The sequence below is a fragment of the Lithobates pipiens genome, unplaced genomic scaffold, assembly GCF_037356315.1.
Source record: "Lithobates pipiens isolate NorthernLeopardFrog02 unplaced genomic scaffold, aLitPip1_a1.2 Scaffold_35, whole genome shotgun sequence".
In the NCBI taxonomy this organism is placed as follows: Eukaryota; Metazoa; Chordata; class Amphibia; order Anura; family Ranidae; genus Lithobates; species Lithobates pipiens.
In genome coordinates this window covers 7,893,850-7,920,436 of record NW_027507811.1, presented here as the reverse complement: position 1 = coordinate 7,920,436, position 26,587 = coordinate 7,893,850, and the positions used below count along the sequence as shown (strand labels likewise).

The window sequence follows — 26,587 nt, the reverse complement described above, 5'->3', positions numbered from 1 at the left end:
TAAAACTCTATTTTACAATCTTGTTGCAATGAAAAGTAAGGAGTAGTGATGAGAAAACTGGTCTGGGTTCAATTAAAGCGGAGGTCCACCTTAAAGTGGACCTCCACTCATCGGAACCCTCCCCCCTTCCGGCGCCACAATTGGCACCTTTCAGGGGGGAGGGGGGTGCAGATACCTGTGCAGTACAGGTATTCTGCACCCACTTCCGGGATAGCTCTCTGCGGAAAGGGGCGTAGATTATGCCCCTTTCCGCAAGTGCCCCGCTGCCTGCTGGGAAACACACAGATCCCAGAGGCAGCGGGGACCCTCCTTATTGCGCAGCGCGATTCGCGCATGCGCAGTAGGGAACCGGGAAATGAAGCCGAAAAGGCTCCATTTCCTGATTCCCATACCCAAGATGGCGGCGGCAGCACCTTACAGACGATCTAGAGATCGGCTTCGGGTGCCGACATCGCGGGCGTGCTGGACAGGTAAGTGTCACTATTTTAAAAGTCAGCAGCTGCAGTATTTGTAGCTGCTGGCTTTTAAAAAAAAAAAAAAAAACGCGGAGTCCCGGCGGACTCCCGCTTTAAGAGGAAGATTCCTGCTCCAAGCCCCCTTCGGTGCTGCATATCACCAGAAGCCTAGGCTTATGGTCACTTGTCCTATGGTAAAGGGTCTTCAAGTCTGAACTTTGACCAGAGGTCACATGACCCAGAGCCTAGTCTTGTGGTTGTGTAAAGAGCATGGACCTCCCAGCCCCCATTGGTTCCTGCTCTTCTGACAAGGCTGTGTAAATGTAGAAGTGATCTGGGAGGAGGACCAAAGGACTGAAGAGGGGGGAAAAGTCCCGGCTGGTTGGGACCTCCACAGAGAACATCTCCTCACTCATATCTACCTGATCCAGATGGGATCTTGATGGAAGTGAACTAACCCTCTCATATCTATTGATGATGTTTTTATATTTTTCCAGGACACGCCATGGAGAAACCCTCAAAGGATCGTCTCACTTTATCTCCAGGTTGTAGAATGGAAGATGAGGACATCACAGGAGATTGTGGAGGAGAAAAGACAATGATCTCCACTATGGATGGTGGACTTCACAGTGTGGATAGACCATGGAGTCCCTCCGACTCTGAGCAACCTCGTACTGTGGGGGATGGGGCCGGAATTCAGGAGAAGAAGGGACTTTCCTGGTACGATTGTGGGGAAAGTTTTAACCCTGCCTTTGATCTTATTATACATCAGAGATCTCACAGAGGGGAGAAGCAGTATTCCTGTTCTGAGTGCGGGAAATGTTTTCCTTATAAATCAAACCTGGCCCGACATTACAGATCTCACACAGGGGAGAAGCCGTATTCCTGCCCCGAGTGCAGGAAAATGTTTTCACAGAGGGCCCATCTATCTACACATCAGAGACAGCACACTGGTGAAAAGCCGTATTCCTGTCATGAATGTGGGAAATGTTTTTCAGTTATGACAAATTTTTTGAGACATAATAGATCTCACACAGGGGAGAAGCCGTATTCCTGTCCTGAGTGCGGGAAAATGTTTTCACAAAAAACTGATCTAGCTAGACATCAGAGATTGCACACAGGTGAAAAGCCATATCCTTGCCATGAGTGTGGGAAATGTTTTTCAAATCAGGCCAATTTTTCTAACCATCAGAGATCTCACACGGGTAAGAAGCCGTATTCCTGCCCTGAGTGCGAGAAATGTTATGCACAGAAATCAAACCTTATTAAACATCGAAGATCTCATGTAGGAGAGAAGCCGTATTCCTGTTCTATGTGCGGAAAATGTTTTCCCTATAAATCAGACCTGACCAGACATTACAGATCTCACACAGGGGAGAAGCCGTATTCCTGCCCTGAGTGCGGGAGAATGTTTTCACAGAGGGCCCATCTATCTATACATCAGAGATTGCACAGTGGGGAAAAGCCGTATTCTTGCCATCACTGTGGGAAATGTTTTTCGGATAAGGCAAATTTTTTGAGACATCAGAGATCTCATATGAAGGAGAAGCCGCATTCCTGCCTTAAGTGTGGGAAATGTTTTCTCTATAAATCAAACCTTGTTAAACATCAAAGATCTCACACAGGGAAGAAACCGTATCCCTGCCCTGAGTGCGGGAATTGTTTCTCGCGGAAGTCTTGTCTTACCAAACATAAGAGAACCCACACAACCCTCGAGGAGTATTAGTGTCCCGAGTGCGTATGGATCATATGTTGCCGTACATCAGAGGTCTCACACTGGGAAGAAGCTCACCTTGATATACACCTCAGAAAACACGTGGCTGAGCGCTCCTCTGATCTTTATCATGGAAGAAACTCTTTATAAGGAAATCAGAGATCACTGAAGACTTCAAAGTTCTATCTGGCTTCCTCTTCCCTGTCACTGCCGGTTGGGTCCCTCTAGGAGAGAGAAGGAGGGGGTGTCACTGCTGGTTGGGTCCTTCTAGGAGAGAGAAGGAGGGGGTGTCACTACTGGTTGGGTCCCTCTAGAAGAGAGAAGGAGGGGGTGTCACTGCCGGTTGGGTCCTTCTAGGAGAGAGAAGGAGGGGGTGTCACTGCTGGTTGGGTCCTTCTAGGAGAGAGAAGGAGGGGGTGTCACTGCCGGTTGGGTCCCTCTAGGAGAGAGAAGGAGGGGGTGTCACTGCTGGTTGGGTCCCTCTAGGAGAAAGAAGGAGGGGGTGTCACTGCTGGTTGGGTCCTAGGAGAGAGAAGGAGGGGGTGTCACTGCTGGTTGGGTCCCTCTAGGAGAGAGAAGGAGGAGGTGTCACTGCCGGTTGGGTTCCTCTAGGAGAGAGAAGGAGGGGGTGTCACTGCCGGTTGGGTTCCTCTAGGAGAGAGAAGGAGGGGGTGTCATTGCCGGTTGGGTCCCTCTAGGAGAGAGAAGGAGGGGGTGTCATTGCCGGTTGGGTCCCTCTAGGAGAGAGAAGGAGGGGGTGTCACTGCTGGTCGGGTCCCTCTAGGAGAGAGAAGGAGGGGGTGTCACTGCCGGTTGGGTACCTCTAGAAGAGAGAAGGAGGAGGTGTCACTGCCGGTTGGGTCCCTCTAGGAGAGAGAAGGAGGGGGTGTCACTGCTGGTTGGGTCCCTCTAGGAGAGAGAAGGAGGGGGTGTCACTGCTGGTTGGGTCCCTCTAGGAGAGAGAAGGAGGGGGTGTCACTGCCGGTTGGGTCCCTCTAGGAGAGAGAAGGAGGGGGTGTCACTACTGGTTGGGTCCCTCTAGGAGAGAGGAGGAGGGGGTGTCACTGCTGGTTGGGTCCCTCTAGGAGAGAGAAGGAGGGGGTGTCACTGCTGGTTGGGTCCCTCTAGGAGAGAGAAGGAGGGGGTGTCACTGCCGGTTGGGTCCCTCTAGGAGAGAGAAGGAGGGGGTGTCACTGCTGGTTGGGTCCCTCTAGGAGAGAGAAGGAGGAGGTGTCACTGCTGGTTGGGTCCCTCTAGGAGAGAGGAGGAGGGGGTGTCACTGCTGGTTGGGTCCCTCTAGGAGAGAGGAGGAGGGGGTGTCACTGCTGGTTGGGTCCCTCTAGGAGAGAGGAGGAGGGGATGTCACTGCTGGTTGGGTCCCTCTAGGAGGGAGGAGGAGGGGGTGTCACTGCTGGTTGGGTCCCTCAAGGAGAGAGAAGGAGGGGGGTCACTGCTGGTTGGGTCCCTCTAGGAGAGAGAAGGAGGGGGTGTCACTGCTGGTTGGGTCCCTCTAGGAGAGAGGAGGAGGGGATGTCACTGCTGGTTGGGTCCCTCTATTAGTGTAGTCTGATCTTCAGCTGAAGCTTCAATGGAAGACATCATGGTGAGAGAGGATCTAGATATTGCTTGTGGATGAATAGAAGGGGAGATCAGACTACATGACAGGACTGACCATTCTGGTGCAGTGGTTATCAAAACAGAAGAATCTTCATTTGCTTGGAGAGAGCCGCCTACTGGGAGAAAGTGGGAACTATGACATTAACTGATGTAAAATGTTATATTTATGTGATAAAAACGCAAATATATTTACACATTTTTTAATGTGAAACAAATGAAGATTCATTTTTTTACATTTATGATATTCTTTGTAAGTGGAAAGATAAAAGTCGGCCTTCAGATTTATATGATGAAATGTTCTTTCTTTTCCTTTATTCCTTCTTCTAAGGCCGCGTACACACGCCCGGACTAGGTCCGACAGTCTTTTCCGATGGACTTTCGGCGGAGGTCCGACAGACTTTCTGAACGAACGGACATGGCCACACACAAACAGACTAAGTCCGTTCGAAAGTCCATTCGTTTTGAACGTGATAACGTAAGACGGGACTAAACAAGGAAGTTCAATAGCCAATAGCTGCCCTTGCGTCGTATTTGGTCCGTCAGACTAGCACACAGACGAATGGTTTTCCCGATTTTTAGTCCGTCGGATAGATTTGAAACCTGTTCTATTTCTGGGTCCGTCTGCCTTTTTTTTTCTTTTTTATAAAAAACGGTTAGACTAGCCCTCACACGATCGGATTGTCCGACGGACTTATCCCGTCGGACATAGTCTGCCGGAAAGTCCGGTCGTGTGTACGCGGCATTAACACTACAAGTAAGGCCCATCCTGTAGGTTTTTGTTTTTGTCTTAATCTTGTGTCTTAGTAGTTTGGTTTTCCTGGATTGTAGTTGTTGTAACAGCCGACCCTTCCTCTTCTCATAAATCTCAGGACGTCTGTAGTAGACTCCAATGATAAGTCCATCAGTTCATAGACCCGTCTATCATTCCACCCGTAATTCCTTCTCTGCACCATCACCACCTCCAACCACAAGATCATCTTTCTTCCTCACTCACATCACATCTAACATAGAGAAACCCCCCTCCATCTTTTCTATGTCCCGTGTCTCTCTAAACAAGAGGATCAGCATGAATACAAACAGCCCAGTCTTGTGAGGAGTCAAGCCGTGTTTCTGGAACACCAACCAAATCTCCAACCACAAGATCATCTTTCTTCCTCACTCTCACATCACATCTAACATAGAGAAACCACCCCTCCATCTTTTATATGTCCCGTGTCCCTCTAAACAAGAGGATCAGCATGAATACAAACAGCCCAGTCTTGTGAGGAGCCAAGCCGTGTTTCTGGAACACCAACCAAATCTCCAACCACAAGATCATCTTTCTTCCTCACTCTCACATCACATCTAACATAGAGAAACCACCCCTCCATCTTTTATATGTCCCGTGTCCCTCTAAACAAGAGGATCAGCATGAATACAAACAGCCCAGTCTTGTGAGGAGCCAAGCCGTGTTTCTGGAACACCAACCAAATCTCCAACCACAAGATCATCTTTCTTCCTCACTCTCACATCACATCTAACATAGAGAAACCACCCCTCCATCTTTTATATGTCCTGTGTCCCTCTAAACAAGAGGATCAGCATGAATACAAACAGCCCAGTCTTGTGAGGAGCCAAGCCGTGTTTCTGGAACACCAACCAAATCTCCAACCACAAGATCATCTTTCTTCCTCACTCTCACATCACATCTAACATAGAGAAACCACCCCTCCATCTTTTATATGTCCCGTGTCCCTCTAAACAAGAGGATCAGCATGAATACAAACAGCCCAGTCTTGTGAGGAGCCAAGCCGTGTTTCTGGAACACCAACCAAATCTCCAACCACAAGATCATCTTTCTTCCTCACTCTCACATCACATCTAACATAGAGAAACCACCCCTCCATCTTTTATATGTCCCGTGTCCCTCTAAACAAGAGGATCAGCATGAATACAAACAGCCCAGTCTTGTGAGGAGCCAAGCCGTGTTTCTGGAACACCAACCACATCTCCAACCACAAAATCATCTGTCAAGTCTCTTCAAAAATAAACTCAGCCCAGGGTGATGATGTGAGCTTGGCTTGATTTATTCTTGGCAGAGTGGAATGGCATTCAGAATTCATAATAATTTAATTCCAAAGGAAGAATATTAAATGAGGGAGACTATGTGTGGATATTTTCTCCAAGTTTTTTTTATTTGGGCTGATGGACATGTGATAAAAATCTGGTTTGGTGGAGGAGAAATGAGAAAAGGGGATTACTTCGAGATAAAAAAACAACTGTTATAGGGCTCATTTACACTTGCTTTGACTTTTAACACACATTAACGCGCCTACCACTTCAACGCGTATCACCGCTACATCGATGATTTTTTTTGAACGTTTAATAAAGATTGGTAATTTTCAATTTGTTCTAAAGGGGCCCAGTAGACCTCAAGCTCAGTAGTACCCCCACTCACTTACTGTCGTTCAGCAGATCCCTAGATTATTAGTTCCATCGTTCAGCAGTATGCCAAGCTCTGCTTTTACCCCACTCAGTAGTAACCCCCAGCTCTGCTGATCACCCGCTCGATAGTACCCCCCAGCTATGCTAATGCCGTTTCCACCATGGGTCCCTCCAGTTATATGGCATGGTGCAGATGGCCACAGATGCATGCATGATTGCAAGCTCTGAAGACAAGACAAGTATTACAAGCTGTGTGTGTTATATAGAGAAACGGTCCACCCCCCTCTGGAACAAAATGACCTAACATTCCTGAAAGTGGGCTGGCTTGTCCATAAAGTCTGTTTATAATCAGATTCCTATCTCATGAGTCAGCTAAAAGTAACTAGACTTTGTCCTCCATAGCCTCTAAGCCCTTGTACACACAGTCAGAGAATCCGTCGGAATGTGTCCTATCGGACCGTGTCGTCGGATAATCCGACTGTGTGTGGTATGCATCGGACTGATTCCGTCGGAATATCCGTCCGACCCAATTTTCCAACATGTTGGAAATATTTCCCGACCAACTGGGCCGATCGGACATACTCCGATCATGTGTAGAGAATTCCGATCGGACCAAGTGCCACGCATGCTCAGATCAAATTCCTACATCAAAGCTATTGGCTACTAGCCTGAATGTAGTCCCATCGTAACGAAATTACGTCATCACGTTCTGAAAGATCGAATTTTTCGCCAACTTTGTCGGACCGTGTGTATGCAACAGTTTCGGACAAGATCCGACGGATTTGGTTGTGGAAATCTCCGACCGTGTGTACAGGGGCTTAGACAAGACTTGGAGGCATTCTTAAATATTGTGAGACAATTAGACAACTTTAAGGAAATATGTAATATGCTATTTCTCCATCAATGCCCCACTCAGTAGTACCCCTAGCTTTGCTGATCCCCCACTCAGTAGTACCCCTAGCTTTGCTGATCCCCAACTCAGTAGTACCTCTAGCTTTGCTGATCCCCCACTTAGTAGTACCCCTAGCTTTGCTGATCCCCCACTCAGTAGTACCCCTAGCTTTGCTGATCCCCAACTCAGTAGTACCTCTAGCTTTGCTGATCCCCCACTTAGTAGTACCCCTAGCTTTGCTGATCCCCCACTTAGTAGTACCCCTAGCTTTGCTTGTCCTCCACTCAGTAGTACCCCTAGCTTTGCTGATCCCCCCTCAGTAGTACCCCTAGTTTTGCTAATCCCCCACTTAGTATTACCCCTAGTTTTTCTGATCCCCCACTTAGTAGTACCCCTAGCTTTGCTGATCCTCCACTCAGTAGTACCCCTAGCTTTGCTGATCCCCCACTCAGTAGTACCCCTAGCTTTGCTGATCCCCCACTTAGTAGTACCCCTAGCTTTGCTGATCCCCCACTTAGTAGTACCCCTAGCTTTGCTTGTCCTCCACTCGGTAGTACCCCTAGCTTTGCTAATCCTCCACTCAGTAGTACCCCTAGCTTTGCTGATCCCCCACTCAGTAGTACCCCTAGCTTTGCTGATCCCTCACCCAGTAGTAACCCCCAGCTCTGCTGATCCTCTGGTTTGCTGATCCTCCTCTCTCTGGGGTCCCCGCTCACCTCCTGCTATTTTGCTCCCACATTGCTCACCACATGTGACATCTGCTTGTTTCTTATTCTACCATGCACCTGGTAGCAGAGCCTGAAATTATGAGGGAGGGCCTCCCTCACGCCTCTGACTTGGGGCCCCTGGTAGTGTGAAGAGAAGGCGCAGGATTGCAGAGTGGCACGAGCGCCTGTAAGTCTTGTGAGTAGCAGAGGGGGTATCTACACCAGGCAGCGGGGTCATCAGTAGTCTCCAGAGAAGCAAGCAGACTGAATCAGGCTGACAGCGGGCAGATGAGGCATGCACTGGTAGCAGACTGTAGGACAGCAGGCTGAGTCAGGTAAGCCTGGTAATATACTGGCAGGACAGATCAGGTACATAGGAGCAGGCAGGAGCATTCTCTGGATACAAGCTGGGTCAGGAGCCAATTAGTGGAAGAGAAGCCAAGGGAGCAACCAGAAGCAAAGGTTAAGGACAAGCCGGGGTCGATGCAGGTGGAGTTCAGAGAATGGTCAGGCAAGCCGGGTCACTAACAGTGATCAGGATACAGAATCACAGGATACACAGGAAGCTGAAAGGCAAAGCAGCATTGAACCAGACCACTGACACAGTTTATATAGCCCATTTGACGCCAACATCTGTCAGCAGGGCACATGAGCACTCTGATGTACACGTGTATGTGCACGCACCTCTGCAAGTGCCCATATGCATTTGCGCATGCGCAAAAGTTTTACCCAAATTCCTACGTGTATGAGAGGGAACATGTATTAGCCTGTGAAGAGGCACAGAAGTCCACCTAAAGGAACCAAGTTGTCTACTGGTATGCCCTTCCTGACACCTTCTCTGGGCCCCCAACTCTGCTGATCCCCTACTGTTCAGTCGTCTCTCTCTCTCTCTGGTCCCCGCTCACCTTCCGCTATAGGATTCCCATGTTGCACACCACGTGTGCCTTCTGCTAGTTGCTCTGCTCCAGGCCGGACCCCGCTCACCTTCCTGCTGCTCCATGTTGCACACCAGATGAACCGTATGTATACACATGAACCAAAAGTGACTGCTGATGAGGTCTTTCCGGTTCGCTTGTTGGTTTCCCAGTGCATCCTGGAATATCTCATACCTTTAAAACAACACAAACATAAAGCTGAATAAAAGCCTCTCAAAAGCTGCAGGTGCTGTATGTGAGCATTGTCATAGACTTCTATGGAGGCTTTGGAGACGTTTTGAAGCACCAAGAAAGCAACATGGGGTATCATTTTTGAAGCGAAGCAAATGCAATGCATGAAAAGGACTGTAAGGTCACCATTTTATTTTGTGACAGGGTTGTCATTCAGAGTGCTTTAAAAAAGCGTGTGTAAGTATAGCGATACCCTCACTTAAGAGGGCCGCAAGTTTGGTTTGGGTCCTGAGCACAGCTCCGCCAACCCCCCGGCAATCTGCACCACCCACTTTGGCACAGTTAGTATCTAGCAATACACATTAAACCGCTTATACTCTAAATATGTGTGTGTGTGTGGGTGTATAACTCAAGCTCATAGACAATCCTTGAAAGTATATAACTGACTTTACTTATTGTTTTTATAAAAGGAATAACATGAATCAAACATTTGGATTGCAACACATAATCAGGTCCCTGCAGTAACCAGTAATAAAGATAAACAGAGTAATCAGCATAATAAAGTATTGCTATGCAACTCTAGCGCTGCCCTTTTTCAGCTACTTCCCTGCATGGGTAAACTAACACCCAGCACTCTCTACCTATGCAGTCAGGCCTGACTGATCTAGATGGAAGTCCAGTAAAACAATATTCGCTAGCAATCTTTCGGTGGTGCACTTGAAGAACAACTTTGTAATCCAAACGAATAATAAAGATAAAGCATCTGTCTTTAAACAGCTCTCACCACCCGGACAAGTCCAAGTCCGGTTTCTCTGCCTTTTCGTCTAGGAACAGGAATCCACCGACCTCCGAGTCTTCAATCCTTCTGGTGTACTGCAGCAAAGATGAGAAAATGTCTCTCAGATGCAGCTAAGCTGGCAGAGGGCTCTTTGGAAAAGAGCACAAGGCCCAGGCTTTAGGCCTCGTGCCTCCAGCAGTTCAGCACAGACCTCCTCTTGCTAGGAGAGAGGGGGGTGTCCAAAGAGAGCGAACTAGGCCTCTCCCCCTCCTTATATGCCCTCCCCCATAAGTCTCTGGGGCATAACTCAAAACATCCTGGGAACCAGCGGGGTTCAGGGAACAGTAGTTTTATAGTCCTTAAAGAGACCCCGCTACACACGCAAGCACATACAGTCATCACAGTCTGATATTCCTCTGGTGTTCACTGGAGAGATTTACCCAAATTTAGCTGGCTGCACACACAGGCAGATACGAATCTGGTGCACCCAATGCTTTGGAGTAGTCAAGCTATCTAGTGAGCTGGAATCCTGGCATGCTCACTTTTACTGCTGCCCCCTACAACCACCAGATACAGGACTTGCCTCTAGTGGTGAACCAAACTGCGCTGGGTTTGGTTCAGGCAGGGTTTGGTGAACTTCACAGAAGTTCAGATGCTGAACCCGAACCCCATTGAAATCGATAGGGGTCAAATCTGCCTGCACGCTCTGGTTTGGTTCAAGCAGGGTTTGGTGAACTTCACAGAAGTTCAGATGCTGAACCCGAACCCCATTGAAATCATTAGGAGTCAAATCTGTCTGCACCCTCTGGTTTGGTTCAAGCAGGGTTTGGTGAACTTCACAGAAGTTCAGATGCTGAACCCGAACCCCATTGAAACTGATAGGAGTCAAATCTGCCTGCACCCTCTGGTTTGGTTCAAGCAGGGTTTGGTGAACTTCACAGAAGTTCAGATGCTGAACCCGAACCCCATTGAAATCATTAGGAGTCAAATCTGTCTGCACCCTCTGGTTTGGTTCAAGCAGAGTTTGATGAACTTCATAGAACTTCACAGAAGTTCAGATGCTGAACCCGAACCCCATTGAAACTGATAGGAGTCAAATCTGCCTGCACCCTCTGGTTTGGTTCAAGCTGGGTTTGGTGAACTTCACAGAAGTTCAGATGCTGAACCCGAACCCCATTGAAATCGATAGGAGTCAAATCTGTCTGCACCCTCTGGTGTCCATACCAATCAGCTGGAAGCCATCATGTATGGATCTGGAAATGCGGAGCTGATAACAAGGAGTCCTCCTGGCTTACAATCACTTTCATAAACTCAACTGAACAAGTTGATACATTTTTTTGTTCTGTTCCGCTAAAAGTTGATGTGATTGCAATTCTCCAACCACAAGATCATCCGTCAAGGCATTTCAGGAATGAGCTCAGCCCGCGGCGATGATGTGAGCTCGGCTCGATTCATTTTTGACACCACCAGACAGCTTGCCTCTAGTGATGAGCCGAACTGCCCTGGGTTCGGTTCAAGTAGGAGCGTAAGGGTTTTTCTCGGATATTAAATCATCAATTATATAGATTCTGAATACAATATGCCGTCTGGACTTCAGATTAACTCAATACCACGGAGGTCACATGGATATTAACTCAGGACCGAAGACGTATGAGAGTTTGGGAAGTTGTACTCCGAGCCATTTAATCCCCGGACGTTGGGTTATTTTTTGTGCACAAATAGCACCTGAATCCTGAGAAACCCATCTTAACCACTTCTCCTCTGGACGGTAATACCATCCCCCCCTTTATGACCGGGGCATTTTTTTTTGCTATTTGTCACTTCGCTACTTCCTTGATCATGCAACACTGTACCCAAATTAAATATATAGAATTTTTTGTCACACAAATAGAGCTTTTTTTTGGTGGTATTTGATCACCACTGGGTTTTTTCATTCTTTTTATAAAAATGAAAAATTACCAAACCTTTGGCAAAAAAATAAATAAAAAATAAATATATATATATATATATATATATATATATATATATATATATACCGCGAACGCGGCCAATAGTTTGCGAACCGTAACGTTCGCGGCGGGCCCCATTGACTTCAATGGGAGGCGAACTTTGCAAACCTACAGGTCAAATTTGCAGCCACAAAATAATTACTAGCTGTGCAAACATAGTCCCACCACATGGCCAATGACATAACACATGTATGAGGTGAATCTGGGATCGACAACTACAAGCATTCTTTTTTTATATGTGAAATTGTTGTGACAATTCAGGACTGTGGAGCGCATGAAGGCAATGGAGGAGAGGGAAGGTCAGGGACCAGGGTAGGCAAAGAAGAGGGTGCAGGAGATGATCACCAGCAGCGTGACATACAGCAATGACACCTGCACCGTGATAGAGTGATCTGACACTAGCACCGTGATAGAGAGCACTGACATCAGCAGCGTGACATAAAGCACTGACACCAGCACCGTGATATACAGCACTGACACCAGCACCGTGATAGAGAGCACTGACACCTGCACCGTAAGCAGCCCCAGGAGGAAGTCAGCATAGCACAGGGATGGTGGGAGCCCCTCATAATGAGCATAGCACAGGGATGGTGGGAGCCCCTCATAATATGCACAGCAGAGGTACAGCCCCAGGAGGAAGTCAGCACAGGGATGGTGGGAGCCCCTCATAATAAGCAGCCCCAGGAGGATGTCAGCATAGCACAGGGATGGTGGGGGCCCCTCATAATAAGCAGCCCCAGGAGGAAGTTAGCACAGCACAGGGATGGTGGTAGCCCCTCATGATGAGCATAGCACAGGGATGGTGGGAGCCCCTTATAATGAGCATAGCACAGGGATGGTGGGAGCCCCTCATAATATGCACAGCAGAGGTAAAGCCCCAGGAGGAAGTCAGCACAGCACAGGGATGGTGGGAGCCCCTCATAATAAGCAGCCCCATGAGGAAGTCAGCACAGCACAGGGATGGTGGGAGCCCCTCATAATAAGCAGCCCCAGTAGAAATATGACACCGCTCAACCTCTTCAAACAGGAGGGTACGGGCATATAGTACGGTGTGCTTTTTTTGGACAAGGAAGTGAGCCAAATAAAGAAAGAAGGTCTGTGTGCTCGAATAAAAAAATTGTTTATAGACATATACATGTTCTACTGGTCACATGTGTTGAATTCCTCCGAGATCATTTTTAGAAATGTGAGGTAGTTAACACTGTCGTGAGCTAGGCGAGTACGCTTATCGGTCACGATCCCCTCTGCTGCGCTGAACGTCCTTTCGGACAGTACACTAGACGAGGGGCAAGCCAACAGTTCGATTGCAAATTGGGCAAGCTCTGGCCAGAGGTCAAGCCTGCCCACCCAGTAGTCCAGGGGTTCATCACTCCTCAGAGCGTCCACATCGTCCGTTAACCTGATGTAGTCGGACACCTGACGGTCTAGGCGTTCCCTGATGCTGGATCCGGATGACACCTGTCGATGGGTCGGCTGAAAGAATGACCTCATATCAGAAGTCACCAACACATCTTCAAACCGGCCTCTTCTTGCAGGCGCTGTTGGATTGGTACCCGCAACTCCTTCTCTGGGAGTGGGAATTGCTCCTCTGCCAGTGCACGCAAAAGCAGAATGCAGCATTTCTCAAAGCAAGGCCTGGAAGTGCTCCATTCTGACAGCCCTCTGTGACGGCGGTAACATTTGTGCCATTTTGTGTTTGTACCGGGGGTCTAAGTACGTTGCCACCCAGTACTGGTCCTTGACCCTTATGCTTTTTATACTGGGGTCCCTATTAAAACACTGGAGCATGAAGGCCCCCATCTAAAGTGGAAGCGGTGTGGTGGCCTGGCTCCTGCTCATCATCCAGGATAATGTCGTCCTCTTCATTCTCCTCTCCCCATCCACGCACAACAGGGATCCCAGAAAGGTTTAAAGCATGCTCTTCTTGCTCCTCCTCATCCACCCCGGCACCATCCTCCTCTGACTCCTCTTCAGACTCCTGTTGTTGACTTGTCTCAGATAGAGTAGCCCCCCCTGGGAATTCATCCATCATTGCGACTTCCTCATCTTCCCGCTCCTGCTCCTCCACAGCTTGATCAATGACACGACGCAATGCACGCTCCATAAAGAAGGCATAAGGTACCATGTCACTGATGGCGCCATGGCTGCGACTGACCAGTTTGGTGATCTCCTCAAATAGCTGCAGAAGTCTGCATGCGTCGCGCATGAGCAGCCACTGGCGCGGTGAAAAAAAAATCAGCTCCCCGGAACCTGTTCTGCCGCAGATTTCATACAGGTAGACGTTAACTGCACGTTTCTGCTGGAGCAGCCTATCAAGCATATAGAAGGTTGAGTTTCATTGCGTCGGGCAATCGCAAATAAGACGTCTGACCGGCAGATTGTGTCGCCGCCGAATGCCAGCAAGGCGAGCCATGGCTGTGTAAGATCTGAAATGGGCTGAGATTTTCCTTGCAAGATGTCCTGGACCCCAGGGTATTTGACAACGAATCACTGCACGACCAAGTTTAAGACGTGTGCCATGCATGGCATGTGCATAATTTTGCCCTGTTTCAATGCGCTAAGCAGATTGGCACCGTTGTCACACACCACTTTATTAACTGTCAAATTGAGCGATGTTAGCCACTGATCTGCCTGTGAACGCAAAACTGAAAGGAGTGCCGGGCCAGTGTGGCTCTTGGCTTCCAGGCACACAGACGGCATGGCATGGCAACGTCTCACCTGGCGTGACGAATAGGTTCTGGGGAGCTTGGGCGGTGCAGCGGAAGAGACGCTAGCAGTGGAAAAGGAGGAGTCAGCCGAGGAGGAGAGGGAGGAGGATGGAGTAGGAGGAGGAGGAGAAGAAGAGCCAGGCCTGCATGCAATCCATGGCGGTAAAACCAAATCTACACGGGTGCCACGGGTTACATGCTTGACGGCAGTCAGAAGGTTCACCCAGTGGGCAGTAAAAGTGATATACCTTCCCTGCCCGTGTTTGCTAGACCACGTGTCTGTGGTCAGATGTATCTTGGCACCGACACTGTGTGCCAGAGATACATTCACTTGCCGCTGAACATGGCCATATAGCTCTGGGATGCCCTTCTGTGAGAAATACTTCCTTCCTGGGACCTTCCATTGTGGTGTTCCAATGGCCACAAATTTTCGAAAGGCCTCCGAGTCCACCAGTTTATATGGCAGTAGTTGGCGGGCTATCAGTTCTGACAAGCCAGCCGTCAACCGTTGGGCAAGAGGGTTATCCGGCGTCATCATTTTTTTATGCTCGAACATTAGGCCCATGGAAGCCTGCCTTTTTGCAGAAAAAGTGAGCTTGGCGTGATGGAAGGTGGAGTGGAGGACAATTGTGAGGAGAGAGGAGAAGTAGAAGACGAGGCTGGACGGTGAGAGCCTGGAGTGTGGCTTTGTGTGCTCCCACTTGGCTCGGTGATGGCTGCTCATGTGCCTTCTTAAGGCGGTCGTTCCTAGGTGAGTGTTGGGCTTACCGCGACTAATGCGTTGACTGCAAAGATTGCAGATGGCAACACTATTGTCAGCAGCGGACACGTTAAAAAAAGCCCACACTGCGAAGCCATGTGCCGGTGTCCTGGGAAGCCAGATGTGACCGTACATGGTCGATGACTCGCTCCTGATACATTTGCAGTCTGCTTTGTCCCTCCTGTGCAATGTAAGTTATTCCTGCTTCTCCTCCCTATCTGCTGGTCCATATCTCCCTCTGAACTCTCCTCCTCTTCCTCTCTTGTGGGCACCCACGTGACATCACTAGACACGTCATCATCGACGTCACCTTCCCCACCACTATAAGTAGAGATCTCGGAGTAGGCAGCAACACTGGGGACCAACCTCCTCCTTGGGCTGATCTGGGTACTGTCGTCAGACTGCTGAGTAGCGGTTGTTGCTACCTCCTCTTCCTGATCCAATACCAAGAGTGGCTGCGCATCAGAAATGTCTTGATAGGGATCGTAAAATAATTCCTATGACTCAAGCAGAAGGTATGTGGTGGTGGTGTTGTTGGTGGTAGTGTCTTTGGGGGTGCACATAGCAGAGAGTGAAGAAGAGGGTGCAGATCGAGAGGATGAGGAGGGTGCAGAAGAGTAAGGCTGAGTGAGCCACTCAACCAAGTCTGGTGCATCCTTTAAAGTAATTGAACGCACCTTCTGCAACTTCCCACTTTGGATCAAGCCTGTTGCTCCTGCCCTAACTCTACCACCCCTGTGGAAGGGCCTGCCTCTTCCTCTGCCTGTCATTTTTTAAATGACCCTGTGACAAAACTCTCAGTCCCTATAGTGATAAAGGACTGCTACAGAATAGGGCAGCAGTCAGCAGTAGTGCACCTCAACCCTATGTATTGTGGACCTATACCAGTCCTTAAGGAATAGCAGACTGTACCTCACTCAACCCTATGTACTGTAGTACCCTATAACTTACCAGTCCTTATAAGGACCTTTGTGGAACTAGTTGGTTGTGAATAATTAGCAGACTGTACCTCAGTCCCTATACTGATAAAGGACTGCTTCAGCAGAAGGGCAGCAGTCAGCAGTAGTGCACCTCAACCCTATATATTGTGGACCTATACCAGTCCTTAAGGAATAGCAGACTGTACCTCACCCAACCCTATGTACTGTAGTACCCTATACCTTACCAGTCCTTATAAGGACCTTTGTGTAACTAGTAGGTTGTGAATGATTAGCAGACTGTACCTCAGTCCCTATACTGATAAAGGACTGCTGCAGCAGCAGGGCACCAGTCAGCAGTAGTGCACCTCAACCCCATATATTGTGGACCTATACCAGTCCTTAAGGAATAGCAAGACTGTACCTCACTCAACCCTATGTACTGTAGTACCCTATACCTTACCAGTCCTTATAAGGACCTTTGTGGAACTAGTAGGTTGTGAATGATTAGCAGACTGTACCTCAGTCCCTATACTGATAAAGGACTGCTGCAGCAGAAGGGCAGCAGTCAAGTATAATATTCTTTCTATATTTGGAAGAAAGAATATTATACGTGTACAAGCCTATTACCATACCAGTCCTGAAAAGAACCTTTGTGGACCTAATAGTAACAGCTAATGATTAAACTGACTGTCCCTCACTGCCACACAGAGCTTCCTGCCTGTCCCTATTTAAACTGACAAAACACAGGCTGCTGGAACAATAACTTGAATAGCACTCAAAACTATATCCTGTACTACTTTACCATACCAGTCCTGAAAAGGACTTTTGTGGACCTAATAGTAACAGCTAATGATTAAACTGACTGTCCCTCACTGCCTCACACACAGCTTCCTGCCTGTCCCTATTTAAACTGACAAAACAGAGGCTGCTGGAACAATAACTTGAATAGCACTTTTGTGGACCTAATAGTAACAGCTAATGATTAAACTGACTGTCCCTGCTGCACACAGCGTCCTGTCCCTCTCTCTACACTGACAAAAGACAGGCTGCTGCAACAATCAGTAGCACAGCAGTGCCTCAAACCTATATCTTGAACTACACCTAACACCTACCATGATACCAGTCCTTAAAATAACTTTTGTGGACCTAACAGCTAGCGATTTGGGTTACTGAAGTCTCTCCCTGCTCCACACAGCAACCTCTCCCTATAGTGACATACGAAAGAATGTAAAATGGCCGCCGGATCGGGTGTATTTATAAGTTAGGGGGAATGTCCAAGTGTCCATGTGCTGTAATGTCTCAATTGGCCGTCCTGTACCCCATGATGGATGTGTCATCATAGGTCAAAGTTCTTTTACACAGTAAACACATAAGTCCGCCAGGCGAACGGCGGCAATAGTCCGCCGATCGGGCGGATAGCGAACAGCCGAAATTCGCTGCGAAACGACCGCCGGGCGAACCGTTCGGCCATCCCTAGTCCACAACTGAACTGTATATTCCAGATGAGGTCCAAAACTTAACTGCATATTCCAGATGACGTCTCACTTAGGATTTGTACAGATGATGTCTCATTCTCTGGAGTCCATACCTCTCCTAATACAGGAAAGGACTTTCCACGCTTTGGATGCCACAGTTTGGCATTGCAAGCTATTAATATAAATCTACCCTCCTTGGTGGGAGTGGAGATGACCCCATCTATAAGGCATACCTCACAACTTTTTAAGATGGAAACGAAGGACACCTATTAGCAAAAGTATGCAGGGCTAGGACACACCCTCCCTGTGACGCCCACTAAAACGACAATTATCCAAAAAAATAAAAGATTAGCTAGAGCCACGAGGGCTTTTTTTTTTTTTTACCACTACTATTCCTTTTTATTGACTTGTGATGTTTACAAAAGCACAATTTAGAAATTGGATGAAACTTTTAGCACTGGGAAACAACACTTTTTGAAAGCTAAATAGTACATTTTATATACAACTATATAGATCAGACCAAAATGAGGGACAAGTGAGGAGGAAAGAGGGACAGCGGGACATTGCTCCAAATCAGGGACAGTCCCTCCAAATCAGGGACAGTTGGGAGCTGTGATAAGGATATACAGTACATATACACACACAGCACAAGGCCGTGTTCACGATACGAAGCGTTTCTTTGCAGTTCCTCTGAGCTCCACAAGATGGTGATCTCACTTTTTCCCAGACAGGAAGTCTCCTTTGAAGACCGGAAGTGATGTCAGGTATAAATAGGAAGTGATGTCAGGTATAAACAGGAAGTGATGTCAGGTATAAATAGGAAGTGACGGGTGAGTCGGGAGGAAGTAGAGAGGAGACATTGCTAGAACTGGCAACAGAGAAGGTATTAAGATCTTATTTTCTATTTACACCCAGTAACCCCCCCGTCATGTTCCGTCCTCTTCCTCCATAGTCACTGTGACGTCTTTTATCTCCAGCAGATGATGATACTCACATAAAAGTCCATTAGTGGAAAAGTGATACATCTGAAGAAAATATACCAGCCATTCTGTTCTATAGAGAAGTGGGAGTATTTAGAAGGACACAAGGATCTCTACAAGGACGTCATGATGGCCAATCAGCCGCCCCTCACATCACCGGGTAAGAGGAGACTTTATTGTAAAGGAGAGAGCAGTACGGAGGCTCCACCCATCCCCCATCATCTGATAAACACATAGAAACAATGTATTCAGTCAGTGTGTGTGTTTCCTACAGATGGGTCCAGTAATGGGAACCCACCAGAGAGATGTCCCCGTCCTCTGTATTCCCGGGATTCCACACAGGAAGGTCACACCATCCCCCACCATCATCAGGTAGATGAGGAACAATCAATCGCTGATAGTACAGATTTAAACACAAGCATGTTTGTTACACTTAATGTTTTATTATATATTTAGAGTGGAAACCTCGGGGATTATAATATTGTTGTGGTTAAAGAAGAGTATGACAAGGAGGATGAGGAGTATGGGGTGATGAAGGAGCTTTCTGAAGGACACAAGGATCTCTACAAGAACATTATGATGGGACCAGATAATAACAGGACCTCACCAGAGAGATGTCCCCGTCCTCTGTACTCCCGGGATTCCACACAGGAAGGTCACACCATCCCCCACCATCATCAGGTAGGTGGAGTTGAGGGTCGGAAACATAGTGATTAAATGTGTGGAGATGATGTGTGGACTCTACAAGATGATAATATTTGATCTCATATCATAAATACTTCTATTTTACAGATGCTGTCTCTGAATATCATAAAAGTTGAGGGTGAAGTAGAAGAGACGTATGTGAGGGATGATCAGCAATATATGGAGGAGGCTGGAATGACGAGGACATTCATAGAGGAGGACACTCCTACAGAGATCAGCACAGGTGACCCATCATATATTCTTCTCTTATCTCTGCTCTGTTACTGCTCACTGATTGGTCCAGAGTAATAATGAGCGGAACCCACCTTGGGAGGTCAGTGTGAGTCAAATGATAACAATGGGTTCTGCTAATTTTCTAGGTTTATAGGCAATTTGTCGACAAATGGCATGAGGGACTGGGCGCTGCCGAGGGAGATACGTATGAAAGCAATAAAATGCAAATGTTTTTTGGTGGGAGCAGTTCTAATAATGTTTTGTGAAACAGAAAAAAACAAAACCGGTGTGGGGGTTCCCTCATAATTCGTACCAGGCCCTTGAAGCCTGGTATGAATTTTAAGGTGGAACCCATGTAAAGATCAAGAAAAAAAGCATGGAGCCAAGCTGTGTTTCTGGAACACCAACCACATCTCCAACCACAAGATCCTCTTTCTTCCTCACTTTCACATCATATCTAACATAGAGAAAACCCCCTTCCATCTTTTCTATGTCCCTCTAAACAAGAGGATCAGTATGAATACACCCAGTCTTGTGAGGAGTCGAGCCTTGTTTCTGGAATACCAACCACATTCTCATCTCACATTCTGCTCCGTTGGTTTCTAGCTGTTGTGTATGGAGAGTTACATTCATATTTTGAAACAGAGGACAAGTGTGGTCTTCCCTCCTGAACCATACCAGGCCCCTAATAAAAGAGCCTTGCCCCAATATTGGTGAGGACGAGTGCTTCCTTTCCTCAACCCTGGCCTGCTGGTTGTGTGTGTGTGTGTGTGTGTGTGTGTGTCTCCGTGGGTGGAGAGGGGGAGCTTATTGGAATCTGGAAGTCCCCTTTAACATAAAGGGACCCCCAGATGCCAGCCCCCATATGGGACTGTGTGAAGAATATGCACGTCGTTTTACCATCCACCACCAATCACATCACCCAGCAGTGTAGATCTAGGTCATTAACAATGTCCTCCGACCCTTTGAAAGATAAAAAACAAAACAAAAAAAAAACACCAACACGATCTCATCCTAACCGCTGCTCATCTGCTTCTGAGAGCTCAGGCGGATGGCAGCTGATATACATAAGGGGCCTCCTAGGTGACATCATTGACCATATAAGGTCAATGACATCATTGGAATTCCAGCGGCGTCAGTTACCAAATATGGTTATGTCTAAATATAGTCAATGATGTCACCTAAGAGACCCCTTATTTACTCAATTTATTTACATGGTGACACCAATATGTGGGTGTCCCCTTATTTATTAAAGTAGGATTTCCAGATTCTGATAAGCCCCCCCAGCTTACGGACCCCCACAACATCCAGGCCAGGGTTGTGGGGAAGAGGTCCTTGTCTTCATCAACGTGGTGACATGCTCCTCTGCCAGGTGTTCCCCTCTGACAAGGTGACCTTCCTCCAATATTGAGGGCATGTGGCCTGATATGGTTCAAGGGAACACTCGCCCCCCCACCTTTTCTTGTCTGCCATGTGACATCATTGGAATTCCAGCAGCGTCAGTTACCAAATATGGTTATGTCTAAATATAGTCAATGATGTCACCTAAGAGACCCCTTATTTACTCAATTTATTTACATGGTGACACCAACATGTGGGTGTCCCCTTATTTATTAAAGTAGGATTCCAGATTCTGATAAGCCCCCCAGCTTACGGACCCCCACAACATCCAGGCCAGGGTTGTGGGGAAGAGGTCCTTGTCTTCATCAACGTGGTGACATGCTCCTCTGCCAGGTGTTCACCTCTGACAAGGTGACCTTCCCCCAATATTGAGGGCATGTGGCCTGATATGGTTCAAGGGAACACTCGCCCCACCCCCCCAACTTTTCTTGTCTGCCATGTGACATCATTGGAATTCCAGCAGCGTCAGTTACCAAATATGGTTATGTCTAAATATAGTCAATGATGTCACCTAAGAGACCCCTTATTTACTCAATTTATTTACATGGTGACACCAATATGTGGGTGTCCCCTTATTTATTAAAGTAGGATTTCCAGATTCTGATAAGCCCCCCCAGCTTACGGACCCCCTCAACATCCAGGCCAGGGTTGTGGGGAAGAGGTCCTTGTCTTCATCAACGTGGTGACATGCTCCTCTGCCAGGTGTTCCCCTCTGACAAGGTGACCTTCCCCCAATATTGAGGGCATGTGGCCTGATATGGTTCAAGGGAACACTCGCCCCCCTCCCCCCCCCTTTTCTTGTCTGCCATGTGACATCATTGGAATTCCAGCAGCGTCAGTTACCAAAAATACACTCGCCCCCCTCCACATTTTCTTGTCTGCCATGTTGCATGCACGGATAAGGTTCTGGTATGAGGGGACCCCATGATTTTTCCTAATTTTTGCACCATGAAATTCATACCAAACCTGAAGTGCCTGCTGTGAATAATGGGGGAACCCCTCTTTTTTATTTTATTTTTTTTAACTATTTTATATTTTTCCAGGACACGCCATGGAGAAACCCTCAAAGGATCGTCTCACTTTATCTCCAGGTTGTAGAATGGAAGATGAGGACATCACAGGAGATTGTGGAGGAGAAAAGACAATGATCTCCACTATGGATGGTGGACTTCACAGTGGGGAAAGTCTTTGTTCTGAAAAGAGACCTACTGTAAATCAGGGTTCTCACACTGGTGAGAAGCCGTATCCCTGCCCTACGTGTGGGAAATGTTTTTCCCAGAAATACCATCTTTCCACACATCTCAGAATACACACGGGTGAGAAGCCGTATTCCTGCCCTACGTGCGGGAAATGTTTTTCACAGAAGTACCATCTTTACACACATCAGAAGTCTCACACGGGCGAGAAGCCGTATCCCTGCCCCGAGTGCGGCAAATGTTATACGCATAAATCGGTACTTGTCATACATCAAAGATCTCACAGCGGGGAGAAGCCTTTTTGCTGCTCCGAGTGCGGGAAGGGTTTTTCAAATAAATCGGACCTTGCTAAACATCAAAGGTCTCACACGGGGGAGAAGCGGTATCCCTGCCCTGAGTGCGGGAAATGTTTTTCAGAGAAGTGCACTCTTTACAGACATCAGAAATCTCACACCGGTGAGAAGCCGTATGCCTGTCCAGAGTGCGGTAAATGTTATAAACATAAAACAGACCTTGTTAAACATCAAAGATCTCACAAGGGGGAGAAGCCGTATTCCTGCCTCGAGTGCGGGAAATGTTTTGCGGAAAAAGGTACTCTTTCCCGGCATCAGCGATCTCACACTGGCGAGAAGCCTTATGCCTGTCCTGAGTGCGGGAAAAGTTATACGCAAAAAACAGACCTTGTTAAACATCAAAGATCTCACACTGAGGAGAATCAGTATTCCTGCCCTGAGTGCGGGAAATGTTTTTCAGATAAGTCCAGGCTTTCCAGACATCAGACGTCTCACTCAGGGGAGAAGGCATATTCCTGTCCTGAGTGCGGGAAATGTTTTGCATGGAAGTCTTGTCTTACCAGACATCAGAGAACCCACACAACTGTTGAGGTGAATTAGTGTCCTGAGTGTGGGAAATGTCTTCTATATGGATCATAGGTTGCCGTACATCAGAGATCTCACACTGGGAAGAAGATCACCTTGATATACACCTCAGAAAACACGTGGCTGAGCGCTCCTCTGATCTTTATCATGGAAGAAACACTTTATAAGGAAATCAGAGATCACTTAAGACTTCAAAGTCTGGCTTCCTCTGCTAGGAGAGAGAAGGAGGGGGCGTCACTGCTGGTTGGGTCCCTCTAGGAGAGAGAAGAAGGGGGTGTCACTGCCGGTTGGGTCCCTCTAGGAGAGAGAAGGAGGGGGTGTCACTGCCGGTTGGGTCCCTCCAGGAGAGAGAAGGAGGGGGTGTCACTGCCGGTTGGGTCCCTCTAGGAGAGAGAAGGAGGGGTGTCACTGCCGGTTGGGTCCCTCTAGGAGAGAGAAGGAGGGGGTGTCACTGCCGGTTGGGTTCCTCTAGGAGAGAGGAGGAGGGGGTGTCACTGCTGGTTGGGTTCCTCTAAGAGAGAGAAAGAGGGGGTGTCACTGCCGGTTGGGTTCCTCTAGGAGAGAGAAGGAGGGGGTGTCACTGCTGGTCGGGTCCCTCTAGGAGAGAGAAGGAGGGGGTGTCACTGCTGGTTGGGTCCCTCTAGGAGAGAGAAGGAGGGGGTGTCACTGCCGGTTGGGTCCCTCTAGGAGAGAGAAGGAGGGGGTGTCACTGCCGGTTGGGTCCCTCTAGGAGAGAGAAGGAGGGGGTGTCTCTGCTGGTTGGGTCCCTCTAGGAGAGAGAAGGAGGGGGTGTCACTGCTGGTTGGGTCCCTCTAGGAGAGAGAAGGAGGGGGTGTCACTGCTGGTCAGGTCCCTCTAGGAGAGAGAAGGAGGGGGTGTCACTGCTGGTCAGGTCCCTCTAGGAGAGAGAAGGAGGGGGTGTCACTGCCGGTTGGGTCCCTCTAGGAGAGAGAAGGAGGGGGTGTCTCTGCTGGTTGGGTCCCTCTAGGAGAGAGAAGGAGGGGGTGTCACTGCCGGTTGGGTCCCTCTAGGAGAGAGAAGGAGGGGGTGTCACTGCTGGTCAGGTCCCTCTAGGAGAGAGAAGGAGGGGGTGTCACTGCCGGTTGGGTCCCTCTAGGAGAGAGAAGGAGGGGGTGTCACTGCTGGTCAGGTCCCTCTAGGAGAGAGAAGGAGGGGGTGTCACTGTTGGTTGGGTCCCTCTAGGAGAGAGAAGGAAGGGGCGTCATTGCCGGTTGGGTCCCTCTAGGAGAGAGAAGGAGGGGGTGTCACTGCCGGTTGGGTCCCTCTAGGAGAGAGAAGGAGGGGGTGTCTCTGCTGGTTGGGTCCCTCTAGGAGAGAGAAGGAGGGGGTGTCACTGCTGGTTGGGTCCCTCTAGGAGAGAGAAGGAGGGGGTGTCGCTGCCGGTTGGGTCCCTCTAGGAGAGAGAAGGAGGGGGTGTCACTGCTGGTTGGGTCCCTCTAGGAGAGAGAAGGAGGGGGTGTCTCTGCTGGTTGGGTCCCTCTAGGAGAGAGAAGGAGGGGGTGTCACTGCTGGTTGGGTCCCTCTAGGAGAGAGAAGGAGGGGGTGTCGCTGCCGGTTGGGTCCCTCTAGGAGAGAGATGGAGGGGGTGTCACTGCCGGTTGGGTCCCTCTAGGAGAGAGAAGGAGGAGGTGTCACTGCTGGTTGGGTCCCTCTAGGAGAGAGAAGGAGGGGGTGTCACTGCTGGTTGGGTCCCTCTAGGAGAGAGAAGGAGGGGGTGTCACTGCTGGTTGGGTCCCTCTAGGAGAGAGAAGGAGGGCGTGTCCCTGCTGGTTGGGTCCCTCCTGTGGTGTAGTCTGATCTCCTCTGATCTTTTGTAGAGGCTTCAAAGGAAAGAATTTTGGTAAGAGAATAGCTTACTCATTGCAGTAGCTGTGTTATGTGCTGCAGTAGCTCGGAGAGTGCCATCTGCTGGTTGAAAATGGTTAATATGATTTATGTAATGTAATATTTCATAGATCATAAAAATACATATATAATAAGAAAGTTCCTTTTTTTTGGTATAAAATAAATCATTAATATGTTGTATGTTAACTGATGACAGTGTGCCTCTGTATTTTTATTATTATTAAAGATTGTTTTAATTGGTTCTTTTTTTTACGCTACACGTAAGGCAATCTCGTTTTAGTCTTTTACTTACTTTACGGCCTTGTACTTGTTGGAACAGCCGACTCCCCCCCCTTCTCATAAATCTCAGGACGTCTGTAGTAGACTCCAATGATAAGTCCATCAGCTCATAAACCCGTCTATCATTCCACCCGTAATTCCTTCTCTGCACCATCACCACCTCCAACCACAAGATCATCTTTCTTCCTCACTTTCACATCACATCTAACATAGAGAAACCCCCCTCCATCTTATCTATGTCCCTCTAAACAAGAGGATTGGCATGGATACAAACAGCCCAGTCTTGTGAGGAGTCAAGCCGTGTTTCTGGAACACCAACCACATCTCCAACCACAAGATCATCTTTCTTCCTCACTTTCACGTCACATCTAACATAGAAAAAACCCCCCTACATCTTTTCTATGTCCCTCTAAACAAGAGGATCAACATGAATATAATTCAGCCCAGTGTTGCGAGTAGCCAAGCTGTGTTTCTGGAACTCCAACCACAAGATCATCTTTCTTCCTCACTTTCACATCCCATCTAGCATAGAAAACCCCCCTCCATCTTATCTATGTATCGTGTCCCTCTAAACAAGAGGATCAGCATGAATACACCCAGTCTTGTGAGGAGTCAAGCCGTGTTTCTGGAATACCAACCACATTCTCATCTCACATTCTGCTCGGTAGGTGTGTATGGAGTTACGTTAATATTTTGAAACATCGTTTTTGGTGTAATATTCTGTTTATATGTAATTGTGGGATCTCATTATTTATTGGCTTAAAGTATAACTAAAGGCAAAACGTTTTTTTTTTTTTTGTTTAGTTTTGGATAGACTGGTGAGGGATTAGAACCTTTCTCAGTTTTTATTGCTGTCTGTGCCCCCGTTAGGGAGATTTACTCTCTCTACATGTCCTGTTTACCATTATCATTGAAAGTGAAAGTAAATTGACGGCGCTATATAAGTACATGAAATAATAATGACTCTGTTGCCCCAGTGATGCCGTCTCATAGGACAAAACATGTCAGGTGGAGCTACAGCGAATCCACTTGCTTAGCAGGGGATATACCCACTGAGCAGGCAGATGACAGGTCCAGGTGCTGTCCTCTATGGGCTGTCCCAAATTTTCCCCAGAAAAGTAATAGAGGGGAAACTTTCCAACAGAGACACTAGTTCTGGTGACCTGGGGGTCCCCAAGAAAATCCCTTTAATTTGCAGGGATTTCCTCTCACTTCCTGTTTGGCTATGGGACAGGAAGTGAAGGGAAATCTCCGCAATGCGACAAAGATGAAAAAAAAAAAAAAATCTGACAAGGGTTATAACCCTCCCTTGCTCTATCCTAAATGAAAAAAAAAAATGCCTACAGTTCTATTTTAACCTTCCCTCATTTTCTCTCTTGGCTGAATAGGCTTAAAACAAACCATAATACCAAAACATATATTGTACGAGAGAACGGGGTTTTAAAGGTGCCAACACAAGTTAATATAAAAATATCCAAATTTTATTACAGACATTTAAAATGGT

The 26,587-nt window shown here is 47.9% G+C and overlaps 3 protein-coding genes across 4 annotated transcripts in view; 2 read left to right on the top strand and 1 right to left on the bottom strand.

The window, feature by feature from the left end:
• LOC143955711 (uncharacterized) overlaps positions 1 to 26,587 on the bottom strand; it is a 338,238-nt gene that overhangs the window by 245,680 nt on the left and 65,971 nt on the right. The gene's annotated exons all lie outside the window — the stretch shown is intronic.
• The window catches only part of LOC143955807 (uncharacterized), a 99,000-nt gene that overhangs the window by 55,774 nt on the left and 16,639 nt on the right, over positions 1 to 26,587 (top strand). The gene's annotated exons all lie outside the window — the stretch shown is intronic.
• On the top strand, positions 713 to 25,010 carry LOC143956127 (uncharacterized). Its single transcript, XM_077466259.1, has 2 exons — positions 713 to 1,810; positions 22,163 to 25,010. The coding sequence occupies exons 1-2, from the start codon at positions 961 to 963 to the stop codon at positions 22,951 to 22,953; spliced, it is 1,641 nt and encodes a 546-aa protein (XP_077322385.1). The 5' UTR covers positions 713 to 960; the 3' UTR covers positions 22,954 to 25,010.

Excerpts from the sequence above, each read along its gene's own strand:
- LOC143956127 (XM_077466259.1), top strand. The coding sequence starts at position 961 with ATGGAGAAACCCTCAAAGGATCGTCTCACTTTATCTCCAGGTTGTAGA. Across the intron at positions 1,811-22,162 it reads TAAATCAGACCTGACCAGAC|ATCTCAGAATACACACGGGT; the intron begins ATTACAGATCTC and ends ATCTTTCCACAC.